The 16,897-nt window shown below is 38.2% G+C and overlaps 2 protein-coding genes across 2 annotated transcripts in view; one reads left to right on the top strand and one right to left on the bottom strand.

Moving 5' to 3' along the window:
• Nucleotides 1–3,125, top strand: part of zanl (zonadhesin, like) — a 45,421-nt gene extending 42,296 nt beyond the window's left edge. Inside the window, exons 117-124 of the mRNA XM_053681359.1 lie at nt 143–273; nt 905–1,107; nt 1,202–1,337; nt 1,651–1,776; nt 1,985–2,110; nt 2,249–2,342; nt 2,645–2,697; nt 2,786–3,125. Coding sequence (XP_053537334.1) covers nt 143–273; nt 905–1,107; nt 1,202–1,337; nt 1,651–1,776; nt 1,985–2,110; nt 2,249–2,342; nt 2,645–2,697; nt 2,786–2,859 — 943 coding nt within the window. The 3' untranslated portion in view covers nt 2,860–3,125. The remainder of the gene's footprint in view (nt 1–142; nt 274–904; nt 1,108–1,201; nt 1,338–1,650; nt 1,777–1,984; nt 2,111–2,248; nt 2,343–2,644; nt 2,698–2,785) is intronic.
• Nucleotides 3,126–3,159: 34 nt separating this feature from the next.
• Nucleotides 3,160–16,146, bottom strand: trappc14 (trafficking protein particle complex subunit 14). Its single transcript, XM_017472397.3, has 10 exons — nt 15,190–16,146; nt 13,784–13,879; nt 12,830–12,962; nt 10,956–11,042; nt 9,649–9,769; nt 9,181–9,328; nt 8,769–9,003; nt 6,740–6,876; nt 6,094–6,293; nt 3,160–5,446 (listed from the first exon to the last, which is right to left on the bottom strand). Exons 1-10 carry the CDS (start codon nt 15,637–15,639, stop codon nt 5,293–5,295), a joined length of 1,761 nt encoding a protein of 586 aa, XP_017327886.1. The 5' UTR covers nt 15,640–16,146; the 3' UTR covers nt 3,160–5,292.
• Nucleotides 16,147–16,897: the final 751 nt, after the last annotated feature.

The raw sequence follows: 16,897 nt of genomic DNA, 5'->3' as shown, positions 1-16,897 counted from the left end.
GTGTGTCTTGTGTACTCCAGGTGACTGACAGGCACCTTCACTGCAATGAGTGTATTGTGTGCAGATAATTACCTTATTGTTAACAAATCCTGGTAAAGAAAGTGTATATTGCTCTGACCAAGATTGTGTGTGTGTGTTGCAGGGACTGTGTGTTTGACTTGTGTGCAGAGCAGAGAAATTCCACACTGCGCTGTGAAACCTATGCTGTTTATGCCCTGGCTTGCCAGGAACAGGGAATTACATTAGGTCCTTGGAGAACACAGCTAGATTGTGGTATATCATACACTCTCAGAGGAAAACACACTCTCACACACACACAGTCTATTAAATGTTTGGGGACATAAGCTTTTTCTTTGTTAATTCGCAGTAACTTGTCATCAGACTAAACAGATCATGTGTAATACTTTGTGTTTGTGACAATAACAATAACAATTATACTATGTGTACTATATGTGCGAATGATTTTAATACTCATTAAACAGTAGACTGAAGATGAATCTAAATGACATGGAGGTTTATACATCACTGTTGTTCCCAGGTGTCTCAGTGTGGAAAAGCTTTGATTTATTATTATATATTTGCAGTTCATACAATAAAGCATGAGCAGATATAAAATTGCTAACTTTAATATGTAATATAATTTACATTAAATGTTCACTTTTTAAAAAAAAATCTATATTGTTTTTCTAACAGTAGAGGGTGCAAAAGCATCAGCTGCATTCTCTATAAAATCACTAATGTTGCTTATAATAACTGACTTCTTTTTTTTATGCCCCACACATACCATCTGAATTTTACTGACAAACACACACACACACAAATATAACATGAACATGCAAGCCAATAGCTTTAATATTCCTCCTGACTAGATTGTCTAACTGTGTGCATTATGTGTGTGTTGTAGGTCTGACATGTGGTGCCAACAGTACCTACACAACCTGCATGACTGCATGTCCAGCATCATGTGCAGACTTAGCAGCACCCTCGGAGTGCGAGCAAACTTCATGCTTAGAGGGATGTCAGTGTAATCCTGGATTTACCATGAGTAAGGACAAGTGTGTTCCTTACAATGAGTGTGGATGCACCTACTTGGGCCGCTACTACACTGTGAGTCCCCAGTTATGTGTATCTGCTGTAAGTATGTAAGGTCATATGAATACAGAACTATGTGCATCCCAATTTTCTCTTTGCATGCACACAGCTGAATGATACATTTGTGACTGAGGACTGTGCTCAGAGCTGTGAATGTACACCCACTGGTGCTGTTTGTCAGCCCAAAGGCTGCACAGAAAAACAAGTCTGTACCATCTCGGGCAGCGTACGTAATTGCTACAACTGTGAGTGCCTCCACTTAAAACACTAACAATATGCACCTTCAAGTGTGTCAGAAAAAATCTGCTTATATAAATTATACATTGAAAATGTGTTCAGATAAAATGCTGCTTGTTTTCTAACCACTATATTTTCACAGTATAAGGTAGATTCAAGGTTTTGTCACATACACAGTTATATACAGTATATAACTTGCAGTGAAATGAAAAGCTCTTTAGACTGTGCATTTAAATAACTAAACTAAATGTGTTTAAATAACAGTATACTTTGTTAATTAAATATAAGTCCTCTCTAAATTCCTCTGTGTGTCTTTCTTAGTGAACCCATGCACAAGCTCACCATGCTTGAACGGTGGCACTTGTGTCAATGGCGTGGACTTCAGCTACACCTGCGTATGTCCTGAAGGCTATAATGGGAGCAATTGTGAGGATAAAACAGTCCTAGGTAACTACAAAAGAACAAAATAATCAAAAATATATCTGAAATTATTAAGCAGAATTTGCTTTGGTGATCCTTTACTTTTGATTTGCAGTGAAATGAAAAGCTCTTTAGACTGTGCATTTAAATAACTAAACTAAATGTGTATAAATAACAGTATACTTTGTTAAGCAAATATTAATCCCCTCTAAATTCCTCTGTGTGTCTTTCTTAGTGAACCCATGCACAAGCTCACCATGCTTGAACGGCGGCACTTGTGTCGATGGCGTGGACTTCACCTACACCTGCGTATGTCCTGAAGGCTATAAGGGGAGCAATTGTGAGGATAAAACAGTCCTAGGTAACTACAAAAGAACAAAATAATCAAAAATATATCTGAAATTATTAAGCAGAATTTGCTTCGGTGATCCTTTACTCATAAAATAGCTGTAATGTACTTCAAGGACTGACGGTCATACTGCCCTTACTATTCCAACAGATCAGACAAGCATTATTCTGATTGGAGTCTTGGTACCACTTGCCCTCATCATCATCATCACAACAATTGTGTGCGTCTGCAAGAAACTACACAGGTAAGTCCAGGAAACAAAAAAGAATTCCGTTTTCACGGTTAAATATTATTATAATATCCCCATAACAGTCCAAATTAAAAAGGTTGTTCATAATCTATGCATAATTCATTCAAAATATCAATTGTAATGAGGACAGTGACAGATGGTGACTGCTCTTTTCAGTACTCTGTACTGTAGCATTTGGATTTGAACTGAAATAATAACTATCAGGTTAAAGAATTTCAAATTTGTTCCATTTGAATAATGTATGTTGTAAAGAGTAGAATAGTGAATGTGAAATGGTGTTCTCTTCTCAAACACAGAAAAAACTATTATGATACCAGTAGCAATAACAGTCTACCACTGGGAAATAAAGGTATGTGTGGTGTTTTCCAGTAGAAGTCGTTTTTGATAATACTGATAAACTGTATAATCGGATTAATGGACTTAACATTTGCCAACAGATCTTCCCTATGAAAATCTGGATAACAGCAGGAAGAGTGTGGACAGTACAGTGTTAAAGTCTTCCAATTTCTGAATCAGCCATACTTTCCAATTTAGATATGATTTCATTTTGTATTTATTGAAATGTGAGTGTTTCAGGAATTAACACGTGAATAAGAACTACTCAATTACATTTGCCAATTGTGAAATTGTTTTGTAATCATCTTTCATAACTTATTTGTAAACCTTATTGTAATTGTTGGTACAAGGTGCAATAATCTACTGACTTAAATGAAGCAATACGCTGTTTTTTTTTTTGAATGCTGTATGTTGTTGTTTTAAAAATATAAATAAATAAATAAATAATGAAAATAAATAAAAAAAATTTAAAACATTACAAATGCCCACATCCATTTATTCTGTTCTTTCAAGTGCATTACCCAGTAGGTAATCATACTTGGTAACAAACTTTAAACACATTTTGTGATTGAAACACTTTAGATAATAAGAGTAAACCTTCAGAGATCAGCAATCAAATCACTTGACAATCCAAGAAAGATAAAACAAATTCCAATAAAGTGCTTAGATGAAAAAAAAAACTTCAATAACCCATATGAGAAATGTACCAATTGGATTCCTATGATGTAATACAAAAAAAACAGCAAAGCAAAAAACAAACAAAATAATAAAACATGAAAATTCATTCATGGAGTAGTACCAACTTCAAGTCTGCTGATCCAAAGTTTGAAATAGTTGGACATAAAAATCTATTGGTTTGTTGAACATTGAAATAATGAGAGGGAATTCTTCCTATCGAAGCCATGCCATTATAATCACATTCTTGTGCCTCATACAGTAACGTAGGTCAGTCAGGCTGATCACATTTGTAGATATTGGACTACAGAGAACTGCAAAAGAGAAAGCTTTTAAGCAGGTAGCTTCACTACCTAGCTAAAATTTGACTATGGAATACAAACTCTCATTTCCAGACAAGCACTAAATGTTAATGCGCACCAGTTCACTATTCAAAGGGTCAAATCTGATCATGGAATGATTGTAAGGTGAAATCAGGAGAATGCCTTCTGTTCAATTATCAATACAACTGAGAGGCATATCAGCATCTGCCTCCCAAAGACTGACACAAAATCAATACACAAAAAAAAATCAATGACATGATTATGGTAGCTACCATTGGAGCACAGAACTGCAACATGGGACTCGCTGAATATAAATGTAAAGTATAGAAATAAATCAAAATGATGTCAGACAACACGACGCCTTCCAGGAGGAACATAAAGTGGCTCATCATCTCACCCGTGGCCATCAGAATTGTTTTGTGTGTGGGAGAATGAGGGAAAGTGCTTGTGCAAAAGGCAAAGCACTACGAGAAAAGGAGAGAAAAACCTCAAGCTGGATGTTGCCGAGATCAGGAAAGACCATTCCATATTCCATTAAATGATAATCATGTATTAGAGAAGAAAGCGGTTATATGTGTGAATGTTGCTAATATCAAAGACTACGCTACACTAGAGCACTATAGTTTGAATCCCAAGATTGCATAACATTTTAATTTGGCCTTTCAGAACAGTTTTTTAACTATCGTGATCACAGTCAGCTGAAGAGACAGTCAAAAACTCATGCTGCAGTAGTTTGCATTTCAGTTTCCCAAAAACAACACTTAAGATTGAAATGTACTGTGATACATAATAGCAGCTTATATCAGTATCAATAAACAAAAAAAGAAACCCCAATCAATTTTAAGGCTCATGAAAGTAAATAAAATAAATTAAAAAATTAAAACATTAAAATAAAGAAATACAAAGGATTGCGCTGGAGCAAAAGGAATGGATGTAGATATTAAGACTGGCAAGACCATGAAAAATAAATAAATACATTTACATTCAGAAATAATTTTAAGAATAAAAAAATAAAGGGTATCCACTGGTGGAGGTCAGTGGAACAGCATACTGTAATACAGAGCAGTCAGAAAAGACTGACTCACAAATGTTATAAACAAACATTCAAGCAGGTTGACTTGCAGTCAATTCGAGTTTCATGACCCTGTATGTTTCCTCAGACACTCTTCTTCTTCTTCACACAGTGCACTGAATCAATATGAGTGACAAATTTTATAACAAGGCTTTTAAGTGACTGAACTACTTGTGGATTCCAACATTTCTATATGTTCTCATTTTGCCTGCTTTTCAGAATGAAGTCAATAGACAGAAGCCTATTTTGAGCCTGATCTGAAAGGAGAGCATAATGCACAGCATGTAAACAATGAATGTTTAGAAACAAATAAAAATCTACCCCTTAGTTGAACACTACTAGAACTAAAGGGCCCTGTGTCTGCTACATTACAGTGAACCTTAAACATTCCACATGACACTTTTCCAGAACAAATCAGGTCTAGTTGGACAATTAACAACTCACTACAACTAAGATTTCAAAATTATTTTCCAGTGTGACGCTTCCTATTCTTCCCAGTGATGCATTTGTGTGTGTGTGCGTGCGTGGGTTTGTACATTTAGCTGTGTGACTCCAGCACTAGCACTTTGCACTCGCGCTTGGCGATCTTGTCTAGCGATAAAATGCTCCGCTCTGGGGGGAGGTAGAGTGGCCGACCGACAGGAGAGCCGACAGGAGGAGTGATTGCACGCCGTTCCATAACACTGCCTGTCCTGCAATGAGAAGGAAGTTCAAGTTTGCAGTTTCAGTGCATGAAGAGACAGTGTGGGTACTTTCACATCTATATAGCTTTTGATCCAATTAAATCCCCCATGGTGTTGTTTATTTCAGCAGGTGAGAACAGAGAAATTGCACTCAGTCGTAGAAAAAATAATCGCACAGGGACCTAAAGGATCTAAGCATGGTAATCTCAGTCTGCATGCATGTGAACTGTAGCAAGCTTCGATTTCAGTGTGAAAGTGGTTCGACTCTGCAGGAAGCAAAGCTAGCCTGCGGTGTATTTTTGGGCAACTTTTTTTTGTAGATGCGAGCTGTGAAACTGAGACATAAGGTGCAAACCAAATCAAACAAGAAAGCTGAAGTGCTGCAGAAATGCGATGTGTTCTAGATATTTGCACCAACAAATAAAAAGAGAACGTAAAAGCTGGATGTGATGCACAAAATGTTTTAAACTAGCTATTTCTATAATTAACTAGCCATTTATTTACCACTGGCTCCATGTTTTCTGGGTTCACATGATGAAGTACTAATTTTACTCAGATTATGACTCAAATTGATAATAGAATAGAATACAAAAAGCCCGCTTACATTAATCCTGTGCACACAAGATCTGTCACCTTGTCGATGTGTGTGTCCATACCTGGTGAGGTGGGATTTGGAGGGCTGCTGATGGGAGAAGGACTGTGAGCGGCCCAGGCTCAGGCTGGCCTGGTGTCGGTCCAGAATGTCTCGTACAGCAGGACTGGACGGACTGTTTTTACGCGAGAGAGGACGAGCTTCAGGGGGAGGGTTCGACACGGATGCTGTAAACTGCAGCTTTAGTTTCATGTGCTGACTCAGCTAAAGGAGGGGAAATTGGTTGGATAATGTAAGGGAATGATGATTTGCATTCTCTCTAACAAGCTGGTAAAAGATTGAATCTTGTTCTGGAAAGTACATCAAATGTGCATTTTATCCACTGATACAAATACAAAGCTAATTACTCTGTCTTCAGTTCAGTCTTCCTCGAGATGGAATTAACGGACCTTGACCAATGAGCTATTTTCACAGCTGAAACACACATTATATATTTATCCTTCTTTTTTTTTTTCTTCTTTTTTTTTACCAGGATATTCCCATTGAGATATAAAATCTCTTCTTCCAGGGAGTCCTGGCCAAAATGGCAGCACAAATAGTTTCACATAAAAATGAATGAATGAATAGATAAATAAAACACAATTTAACAAGTACATAAAATGCAACACATAAAATAAATGACGCATAGATAAAATGATATCCAACATTACCTCAAAGAGGCCGGCTTTGAGGATCTGGAAGGCCACAGACACAGAGAGAGTGCTGCCTTTGCGACAGTAACCAAGGTTACTTAGAGGAGAATGACACACTACTGCATTTACTGCCGGATCCTCCTTCTGCCCACGGCCTAGAGGGAACAAAGCGAAGGATGAGACTATTAACAGTAAAATAAGAGGAAAAAAAATGAGGACTGATCTCCTGAGCCTAACCATTTTCACAGTCATGATGTCTAGTTTCAATCTTAACCCAGATTTCAGTTCTGCCACATTTCCTTCTTCCATCTGCATGATGTATACTACATATGGCTTATTAGGACAGGAATAAAACCCTGGTACAATAATCATGACATCCATTCATCTGGCATGCTAACACACACAAACACACTGCTACAGTCACACGCAATGCTGTCTGAACAGAATCACTGACACTGACTGACATTTGTACTACTTTTGACTTTTAAAATTATATACAAAGCTGTCTGCTGTATCTTTGACACAGTGGAAAAACAAGCTGTTAATGATCCAAATATAGAGACACTTAGATAAAGTCTAGACATATGTTAAAGATTTTCTTGGTAACATTTTCTTTTCATGTCATACTCTAGCACGGTTTCTCACCTTTAACCACAGCCATACTTCCTTTTCTCACTTCTCACCATTTTGTACATCAGCCTTCTGCTTCAGTCTGTTCTTTTTGATTCTCTTCACATGTCCTCACTTTGTATATCTCTCTATTATCTCTTCATTTATTACTCTTGTAAATGTAACCTTCTCTCCAAGCATCCAAGATCGATCTCTCTCTCGCTTTCACACACAGTGGTGCTTGAACCTTTGTGAACCGTTTAGAGTTTTCGAGATTTCTGCATAAATATGACCTAAAACATAATAAGATTTTCACACAAGTCCTAAAAGGAGATAAAGAAGACCCAACTAAACAAATCAGACAAAAAATATTGTTTGGTCATTTGTTTATTGCAGAAAATGATCGAATATTCCATATCTGTGAGTTGCAAAAGTATGTGAACCGTGGCTTTCAGTATCTTGTGTGACCCACTTGTGCAGCAATAACTGCACACTAAACATTTCCAGTAACTATTGATCAGTCCTGCACATGGGCCTAGATGAATTTTAGAAATTTACATTCCTCAGTAGAGAACAGCTTCAACTCTGGGATGTTGGTAGTTTCCTCACATAAACTGCTTGCTTCAGGTCATTCCACAACATTTCTATTGGATTAATGTCAGGACTTTGACTTGGCCATTCCAAAACATTAACTTTATTCTTCTTTAACCATTCTTTGGCAGAAGACGGGGTGTGTTTGGGGTCGTTGTGTTGCTGCATGACCCCCTTTCACTTGAGATTCAGTTCACAGACAGATGTTCTGACATTTTCTTTTAGAAATCTCTGGTATAATTCAGAATTCATTGTTCCATCAATGATGGCAAGTCGTCCTGGCCCAGATGTAGCAAAGCAGGCACAAACTATGATACTACCACCACCATGTTTCACATATAGGAAAAGGTTCTTATGCTGGAATACAGTGTTTTCCTGGTCAGAGATGCAGTGGCTCTGGGGTCTATCCCGGGATAACAGTGGGCAGACACCCTAGGTGGGATGCCAGTCCACAGCAAGGCACCATGCACACACACATTCACACACTCATTTAGGTAATTTAGAGTCGCCAATACGCCTACTGGCGTTTTCGCAAGACTGGAAGGAAACTCATACAAACCAAAGCTATGAGTCAGCAATGCCACCCGCTAGGGTTACATTTCATGGTTTCATGTTAAGCTACTAATGACAAGTTTCAAACTTAGTAAGATAAACCAAATGACTTAAGATGACTTTTAAAATGGGAAGTTCTATACATCAACCTTTTTGTAAATAAAGGTTTAACGTTTTGAAGGAAGGATACATTCTCAACCCAACAGATGAGAAATAGTATGCTCCATAATTTCTTCATTAATCCAGAATTCTATCAGCTCTTTTTTCATCATCCCTGTATGACCTTCCTACTCACCCTCTGGTGTCCAGACGAGCCGTACAGCCAGGAAGTCCTGCAGGTTGTTGAGGAGTGTGTAGCGCACTCTGAAGTGCTCATGAGCCCTTACGGCACTGGGACAGCTCGCGGTCATGATGAAATGAGGCCGGTCCAGTCTGATGCTAGGCACACTGTAGTGTGTGTAGATGCAGCTGGTGAATGGCAGCTTGGGAGTGGACCACTGGAGGACTGCTATCAGTGGCACCTCAAGACCCTGGGTCACAAACATTTACTCAGCTGGGCTTCTTACTATTTAAGGCATCATATAGGAAGTGCACAAACTGTTCTAGTAGTTAATCTTAATAATAATCAGTTTAGGGAATTAATATTGAATAATAAAAAGATCCATAATAATAATAAAAGCTCCATCATCATTATTCTCTGCACACACCTCATTAGAATCATCTTGGGCCTGGTCACTGAGCTGCAGCTGAAACAGGAAGTTTTGCTGCTCCAGAGCACTGAGCATGCTGGGAAGGTGACTAGACTCACTGTCCATCCTGTAGAAGGACGCCATGGCAACCTCGCCTGACTGATGGCTGCAGCAGGATGGAGATAGTGAAAATACAGTATTCACACCAATCAGGGATACAGTTTACACACTTAAATACTTCTAAAAAGTGGGAATTAATATAAAATTAATCGTTTCATTCCTTATTTAGGATATTTTATTTCCATTTAAGCGGTTTATGTTTTCTAAATAACACTAGCAGTTTAGGATGAGTTTAGGTTTATCCTCATACTTTTCCTATATAAGTGCAGTAGCACTTGTATAGGAAAGAGGGGCATATTATTTACACATGCAATTCCTACTTAAAAATAAATATCATTTAGTACACAAAGGTTAATAAGATCATACCACACATTGTCGACCAGCAGCACGGAGCCATCAGGCATCATGGGTAAATAAGAGGCATTGAAGTTGGGCAGGATTCGGACATCGTGTACACACACCTCCTCCTGAGAGCTTCCGTTTAACACTGACATGCATACACAGGACATAGCACACACAGGGAAGGAAGTCACAGAAATGAAGTAGTGGAGCACAGCTACCTCTGCTTAGCTCCAGCTGTGTAAAAGCTGGCTTACTCCTTATTCTATGATAAAACCACAATATAAATATACGAGTAACTTTACACTGAGCAACCTGACTCCAACTGCATGAAAATATTTTATAAAGGTTATTGGGAATGGGACTCAGGTGGACTATTTCAATAATAATATGAAGATGGTTCTGTTCTCATTTCTATCAGCTATTCTCAGAGGCCCTGTTAACAGTATCTACTCAGAGAGTCAAAGTACACTCTGCTTGCTTTTAGACAGGCTTTCATTTTATGAAGAGAGAGTCCACCATGATATTTTGCTTACCGTGAAAGCCATTTTATTTTTACAAAATGACCACTATACATCTTGCTTTAATGCTTAGAAATTCACAAAGTAATTATGTCTCTAAATAAAATAATAGTGTGTGATTCTATGTCAAATCAACCAGGGTGTGGAAACACAAGGTTTTGCTGATTTATAGGCATGGTAGATCTCTTAGTACGTGAACAGAAAACCCAAATTGTTTGAGTCAACTCTCACTCGTTACAAAATGACAGCCATTTTAAAATTTGGCCCAGCTGCGCTTCATGACAAAAACAGTTCCCCATTCACAAAGTATACATGCTATGAAGATGAAGCTAGGTATATGCGTGTATTTATTTCATGTACAATCTGAATTGACTCAAATGCAATCAAAAAGGGCACATCTGTAATGAAAAAACACTTTTTGGGAGTACCCATGTTTGATGCCTCAAACCTTACATGTTAGCCTGTATCAAGCTACAAATTTAATGAGACCTTTAGCTTCACTTCACTTTAAAAATAAGTGACAACTGGGTGTGTGTTGTGCCCAATTACAAAGAAATAGAAAAAAAAATTCAACAATCTAATACTTTTGCACATTTAGTGTACACATCAAAATATGTACAGGAATGTACATACAGTAGGAAGGTAGTAAATTTGCAATTGATGCAGCATATCTAGCTAAACAAGTATATTTTAAGAACTAAAAGAATCACCTAAATCAGCATCGCAATTGATGTCATTTTTAAAGTGAGGCCTATAATGTTTTTTTTTTCATTAATAACAGACCATAATATGGTAATAAGCTATCCAAAATACCTTTAAGCACAGTCAAATGTTTCCCAGACACAGTCATCTGCTGACACTTCACTGTGGGCGGAGGAAGGACGTTCAGAGTGGTGCTGACTGAAAGTGGAAAATAAGGAGAAAAACTGATTAACTTCTACATTACAGACACAAATAAATACATTTTTAACCTTATTCTGCAAAAGGCCCATCATTCTTTGAGATAAATGAGAACCGTTTAAAATGCATTAGGCTATAAGCCAATAGTATTGGCTTACAAATCACTCAGTTGAAAACAGGAGAATGATTGATAGAACAAAACACATTAACGTACTGGAAGGATGAAACATTTAAAATAACTAAAATTGGAGATGTCTTGTGCAGCTTAATTCCCGAATTCTGACCAGAAATCTAAAAAAAAAAACTCAACTCAACTCTGAATTCCTACTCAGCAAGTGGCATCAAATCAACATGGTTGCGCACATCATCAGTAGTAAACAAACTGGCACTTCTTACCTTTAAATGAGTTAGGCTGTATATTAGGGCTGCAACTAACGATTATTTTCGGCTTAATCGATTAATCGGAGGGGGACATTCTGTACCTTTGTTCGTATATTTACAATAAAATCCACAAACTGAGTGTTTCAAATATAAACTTAAGACTAAAACATTACGCAACTGTTTGTTCACTTATAAAAGACTGAAAAGAACCCAATACACACAGACACACCGAATATATACAGACACACAGAATATATCTTATTCATTTAGGACTGTAGTTTAATTCTGTGCTTTTTGTGCATTCATAAATAATGCATAAATACTTATATAATATACACTAATATTATATATATATATATATATATATATATATATATATATATATATATATATATATATATATATATATTTATGCATTACTTTTTATGGATGCACAAAAAGCACGGAATTAAACTGCAGTCCCAAATTAATCATAAAAATCCCCTTTCACGGCACCTTATGGTTTCTCTTACTCACTGCCTTTAGGCATATTGTTTTACTTTTGATCATAGTGTTTTAATTAGACATTACAGATCTTACGCGCACTACACTGTGTATCAGAGCGTGTGAGGAGCAAAGTGGCCTTGTTACGAATAGATCACTTCCGTTATAATAAACAACAGAAGTTACACTGTAAACGTGCAATTACAACATATTAACTGGACAATAAACTGGAATTAAACTAAACCTTTTAAGCAGCTTGCACTAGTTTCCCCTGCCCCTTGCACACAGTGGAGCATTTTGGATATAAACATAACTTTGTTCTCATGTAGCACTGATTGATCTCCGCAGTGTTTAATATAAAATGCCCCCCTGCCTTAGAGGACTTTCTTCCTCAGTCACTTGGCGATTTCTCCTCCGTCTGATGACGACTGAGGTCATGTTGGGAATAAAAGGTAACGTTCACAAACAGTAAACTGAAGAAAGGCAGTGTCGGTGACTCTGGGTGTCTGCTAATGCTAGCGTGTGTATGACGTCATGCGTAATCGACTAGGAAGAGGCTTATACTTCCGGTTAGCAAAAACCTGCTAGTGATATATTTGAGATGATATTACCTTTCTAAAATTCTAAAAACTAGACTTTAGAGCACACAGTACATAGTGTAAGTGTATAGTACACCATTTGGGACACAGCTTTAGTATTTACTCACCGAATTGTGTTTTCAGAACAGAAGTAATGTAATGAGTAAATATATCCCGTGCTGATCTAGAACATTAACTATACAGTTCACTATTTGGAGGAAAAATATACATTACAGTTAGCTGGCTAGCTTGTTGGTAAAGGGGAACATGGTTTTCCCCCACTTTGTAGCTTGAACGCAAAGGGGACAAAAACTGAACACATATCAATAGAAAGTGAGCACTTACCTTGGGCTTTGAAGGTATTGAGGTCCTGGCGGAAGGTTTGGCACGGGCTCTTCTGCTGAAGAATGCTGAGGTAGCCATGTTCCTGGATCTCAGCCTTCTCCTCCTCCTCCTGCTTCCATACAGTTACTATGATCTGGACAAGGCACAAGCAAAATAAATCTAATTCCTGACCCAAAAGTGACATTTATATTTTTTCAGTCAGTCTTTATTTAAAAGGTGCATGTACACCATAATCAACGATAAAGCATTATTTTTTATTAGGTATTATTTTGCTTAAAATGCAAGACTAATACAGCTTTAATATTAACTAATAAGCATAATATTTTCATGATTCTTCTCAACGCAAATAATATACACAGTATATTAATATGCAGTCTGCAAAAACTGGCCAGACGTCATTGTGGCTGAATTCTGACAAACAGACAACAGGTTTTGACTGAAATTGACTTTTTCCTGCCAATAATACTGTTTGACATCTCTACTTCAGGAAACCATAAATATATTTCAACAGAACAACATGGAAATATTTTTAGATTTCCAGGCCGCCACACACAAAGACCACAACACTTACAAATTTTGGTAATCTTGCAAATGACACAAATTGACAGATGCAAATGCAGTCCAATATTAATGTAATGCAAGACAATACCTAAAATACTCTACTAAGAAAAATACCATCACTGTAAAAAAAACATTTTAATCTTTACTATGTTATAGACTACAAAGTACAGCCTGCCTGTGAGCTGCGTTTGGGCACATCTAACTAACATTTCTGAGCACATAGTAGAAAGAGATTTACAAAAAAAAAAAAAAAACAACAACACACACACACACACACACACACAACAATAACAACAACAAAAAAAACAAAAACAAAAAAACAAAAACAAAAAAACAAAGACACAGCTGCAAATCCATGCAATTACCCCCAGGGTAATAATATGCTGCTCATACCTTCACTTTGAGTGTGTTAACCGGGAGTTTATCCAGGGACACAGTCAGGGGGAAGATGACTTCATCATTCAGAACCACTGGCTCATCCACAGGCGACTGAACAAGATCACAAGTTGGAGAAAACACATAATACAAAGGCCATTAAGAACGTTGAAACCACCCACTACAACTTCTTACTTGTCCTTGAGGAGCATTTAGGAAAGATTTGCACAAATGGGTGTAACTACAAAGATGGCTGTGCAAACATTAGTCCAAGGCCCAGTCTTCATTCGGGGATTCGTTTTCTCACAGTGTGTTTACATACATATATTATAAAACATACATGTACTGGTTTTATTGTGTAAGATGTATGGTAACGGCTTCTCAGCAGTAATATCACTGCACCATTGCTGGAGCTAGAGTTATTGTTAGGTTACGGTCCTTTATACTGCATAAAGAAGGAACCATTCAAAAGGCCAAACGTTAAACCACAACCTTTTTATGAAACCCCATGTATTCACTTCTGTCCTCGGGTGTAGGTGAACAATTAGTAACCAATCTTTTGTGATGTACAGAATGCAATGGATAGCCTATATTACCATATGACCACTGCTGACCAGATTAAATTATTAGAATTATTAATAGTAGTGGTAGTATTCAGTGATTGATCACTATAAGCAGAGCAATGACACTGACACGGTGATGGCCGTTAGTGTTCTTTTTGGGTTTTGTGTCCCCCCGCCCCCGGTAGACTTACTGCCCACTTCGCCACATCTTGTTGGTCAATCTGATATCGGTACAGTTTGACAATACAGCAGATCTTTCTTTCATCTACAGTGTAAGCTAAATGCCGTCTCTAACCTTTATTTAATGGTCAGTTTCTGACCAATTCTGGCAGGATATTTTAGGTTCACAGGTTCTCTGAGTGTTTAATAAAATCCCAGCAACACAGCTGCATCTAATACACTCATACCAGTGCCGTACTGACCCTAACATACCACTACAATGTCAGTATCATTGCTGCAAATTACTGCACAACAGCTCACCACCCAAATTTTATCCAGACAGTGATGCGTCAATGGCACCCTCTTTCCAGTGATGGATCAGGCAAAGCATGTGAGACAAAAAAAAAAAAAAAAAAAAAAAGCAGAGGCATCATAGCAGTAATTGTAAACCTACAAGGCACACCGGTGTGGCAGGTGAACCTGATAAAAGGGCCAATGAATGCTATGTGTACCTAATAAAGTGGATTGTAGGTATATGGCCAGTTCAAATATTGTTTTCATTCATGGGTCTGATGGCGTCTATGAAAGAGCAAATATTCTAAGGAAGCCAGTTATTGCTTTGACAACATACACACAGTTCACAGTCTGTGAAATTTTAACAGATAAATAAGTTTATTTTATAAGTGTATAAAGTTGGCCCACCTGCACAGGAGCTCTGCGGAACTCCCTGGCGCCGTTACCGGGGTTATTGTGAATGAGAAGCGGCTTACACTCCTTGAATCCCCGGTATGTCGTGGCTCCTCTGACTGAGCAGCTCGCCGCTCCATCATCTTCATCACTCTCCTCCTCCTCGGCTCCATCTTCCACGGAACGCTCCCTCCCCCTCGCCCTGCTCTCACCCGGACACACGCTGGCGAGCGCGCGCAGAGACGCGGCCAGTTCCCTCCAACCTCGGCCCGCGCGCTCCTCACTGCACCCGGAGCCCGAGCCGCTCTGCGCGCGCAGCACCAGCAGGAAGCGCACCGTCTCCCCCAGGTACAGATGGCTGCGACGCGGGAGGGTGCGGTACCGGGCCGGGTCTGACAGGTCAGAAATGGGCACTGCGGGGAAATACATAAAATACTCGCACTGCGATTCCATCATCAACACCATGACTGGGGTGTTGTTATCACCGTGAAAGCAGAGAGAGCTAGCTAGGCTAGGCTAATAGATCCGGGTGGCCTGTTTAACTAGCAGGGAGGAAACATCCTCTCCCCGGACATAAATCCTCGAATCGCCCTGATTCGTCTTTCCAGTGTAGGTCTATTTACATTGCAATTATCTGCAATAAATACCATTAAAATACATCCTATTTTGTGCCATGTCGTTGCTCTGTCAGCTCCTTCGGTACATTCAAACCAGCTTGCAGGCTTATTAATCGAATCACAATGGAGCGCAGATAAGGAGCTGAAATACAACTAGGCAGCAACAGTAGACTACCGAGAAATAGTCCTGAGACAGTTCTATGCTAATGCACATGAGCTGACATGGACTTTAATAAACCCAACCACTATCTTCTGTAATAAAATAAAAATGAAGAAAAAAAATGCCACCTTCAGTTAGTACTAGCTATAAACCCATCTAATCCTTTTTTATACCACTTTTTTCCAACCCTGCTGAAAATCAAGCTTAGTCTGATCAGCTGCCAAAACACCAGACTAGCTGGTTAATATGGTAGACCATCCTTGCCAGTTTTTTCCAGCCAAATAATTTTACCCCTTATCAAACCCCTTATCAAACATATTTGATAAGTGGTGTTAAGTTTTAGCCTTCACCCTCCCCAGTTGGTAGGGGAGAGCTGGCTGGTGGTGAGAATTTGGTGGGTGGAGAAATTGTGGAGAAAATGGTCAAATAAATGTTTGAGTTTTCTACTTGCTTTAGTGTTGTTATTTCTTTGAAATTGACTTGTCGGTGAAATTGTACTAGTAACCCTAATTCAGAAACCAATTGGAAAAGGGTGAGTCAGTGGCCAGTTTTAGCACCCTGAGCTGTGTTATGGCAGCTGGTCAGACTATTTATTATCGAGTTCTTATTATTGAGTTCTTTTAGTTATCAGTTTGTTTGGTCACATTAATTGAATGTGTTTAATTAAATCCGCAATAACTGAAAAACAAGTAGGCCTATAAAATAATGTGAACTTATTTGTTTTTACTATGTTCTGCTTGGGCAGAATTTAGTCAAATGGAGTGCTATGGCTCTGGTAAACAGACAAAATATTTTTTGTACACCTTTAACTCTGTACAGAGTGGATCCTTGGAAGTTATTTTACAGTTAAAAGGGCCACTGGATGCAAAATGTCTGAGAACCTCTGGTATAGGTTACTGAACAAATTTCGAAATTGGTCCATTGAATACAAAAAACAACAAATAAT

The sequence above is a fragment of the Ictalurus punctatus genome, chromosome 7 (genome assembly GCF_001660625.3).
Source record: "Ictalurus punctatus breed USDA103 chromosome 7, Coco_2.0, whole genome shotgun sequence".
In the NCBI taxonomy this organism is placed as follows: domain Eukaryota; kingdom Metazoa; phylum Chordata; class Actinopteri; order Siluriformes; family Ictaluridae; genus Ictalurus; species Ictalurus punctatus.
Note: the sequence above shows the minus strand (reverse complement) of the source record. Positions and strands in the feature narration are given on the sequence as shown.

Excerpts from the sequence above, each read along its gene's own strand:
- trappc14 (XM_017472397.3), bottom strand. The coding sequence starts at position 15,639 with ATGGTGTTGATGATGGAATCGCAGTGCGAGTATTTTATGTATTTCCCC. Across the intron at positions 9,770-10,955 it reads ACATTTGACTGTGCTTAAAG|TGTTAAACGGAAGCTCTCAG; the intron begins GTATTTTGGATA and ends TATGCATGTCAG. Across the intron at positions 6,877-8,768 it reads GCTCGTCTGGACACCAGAGG|GCCGTGGGCAGAAGGAGGAT; the intron begins GTGAGTAGGAAG and ends TGTTCCCTCTAG.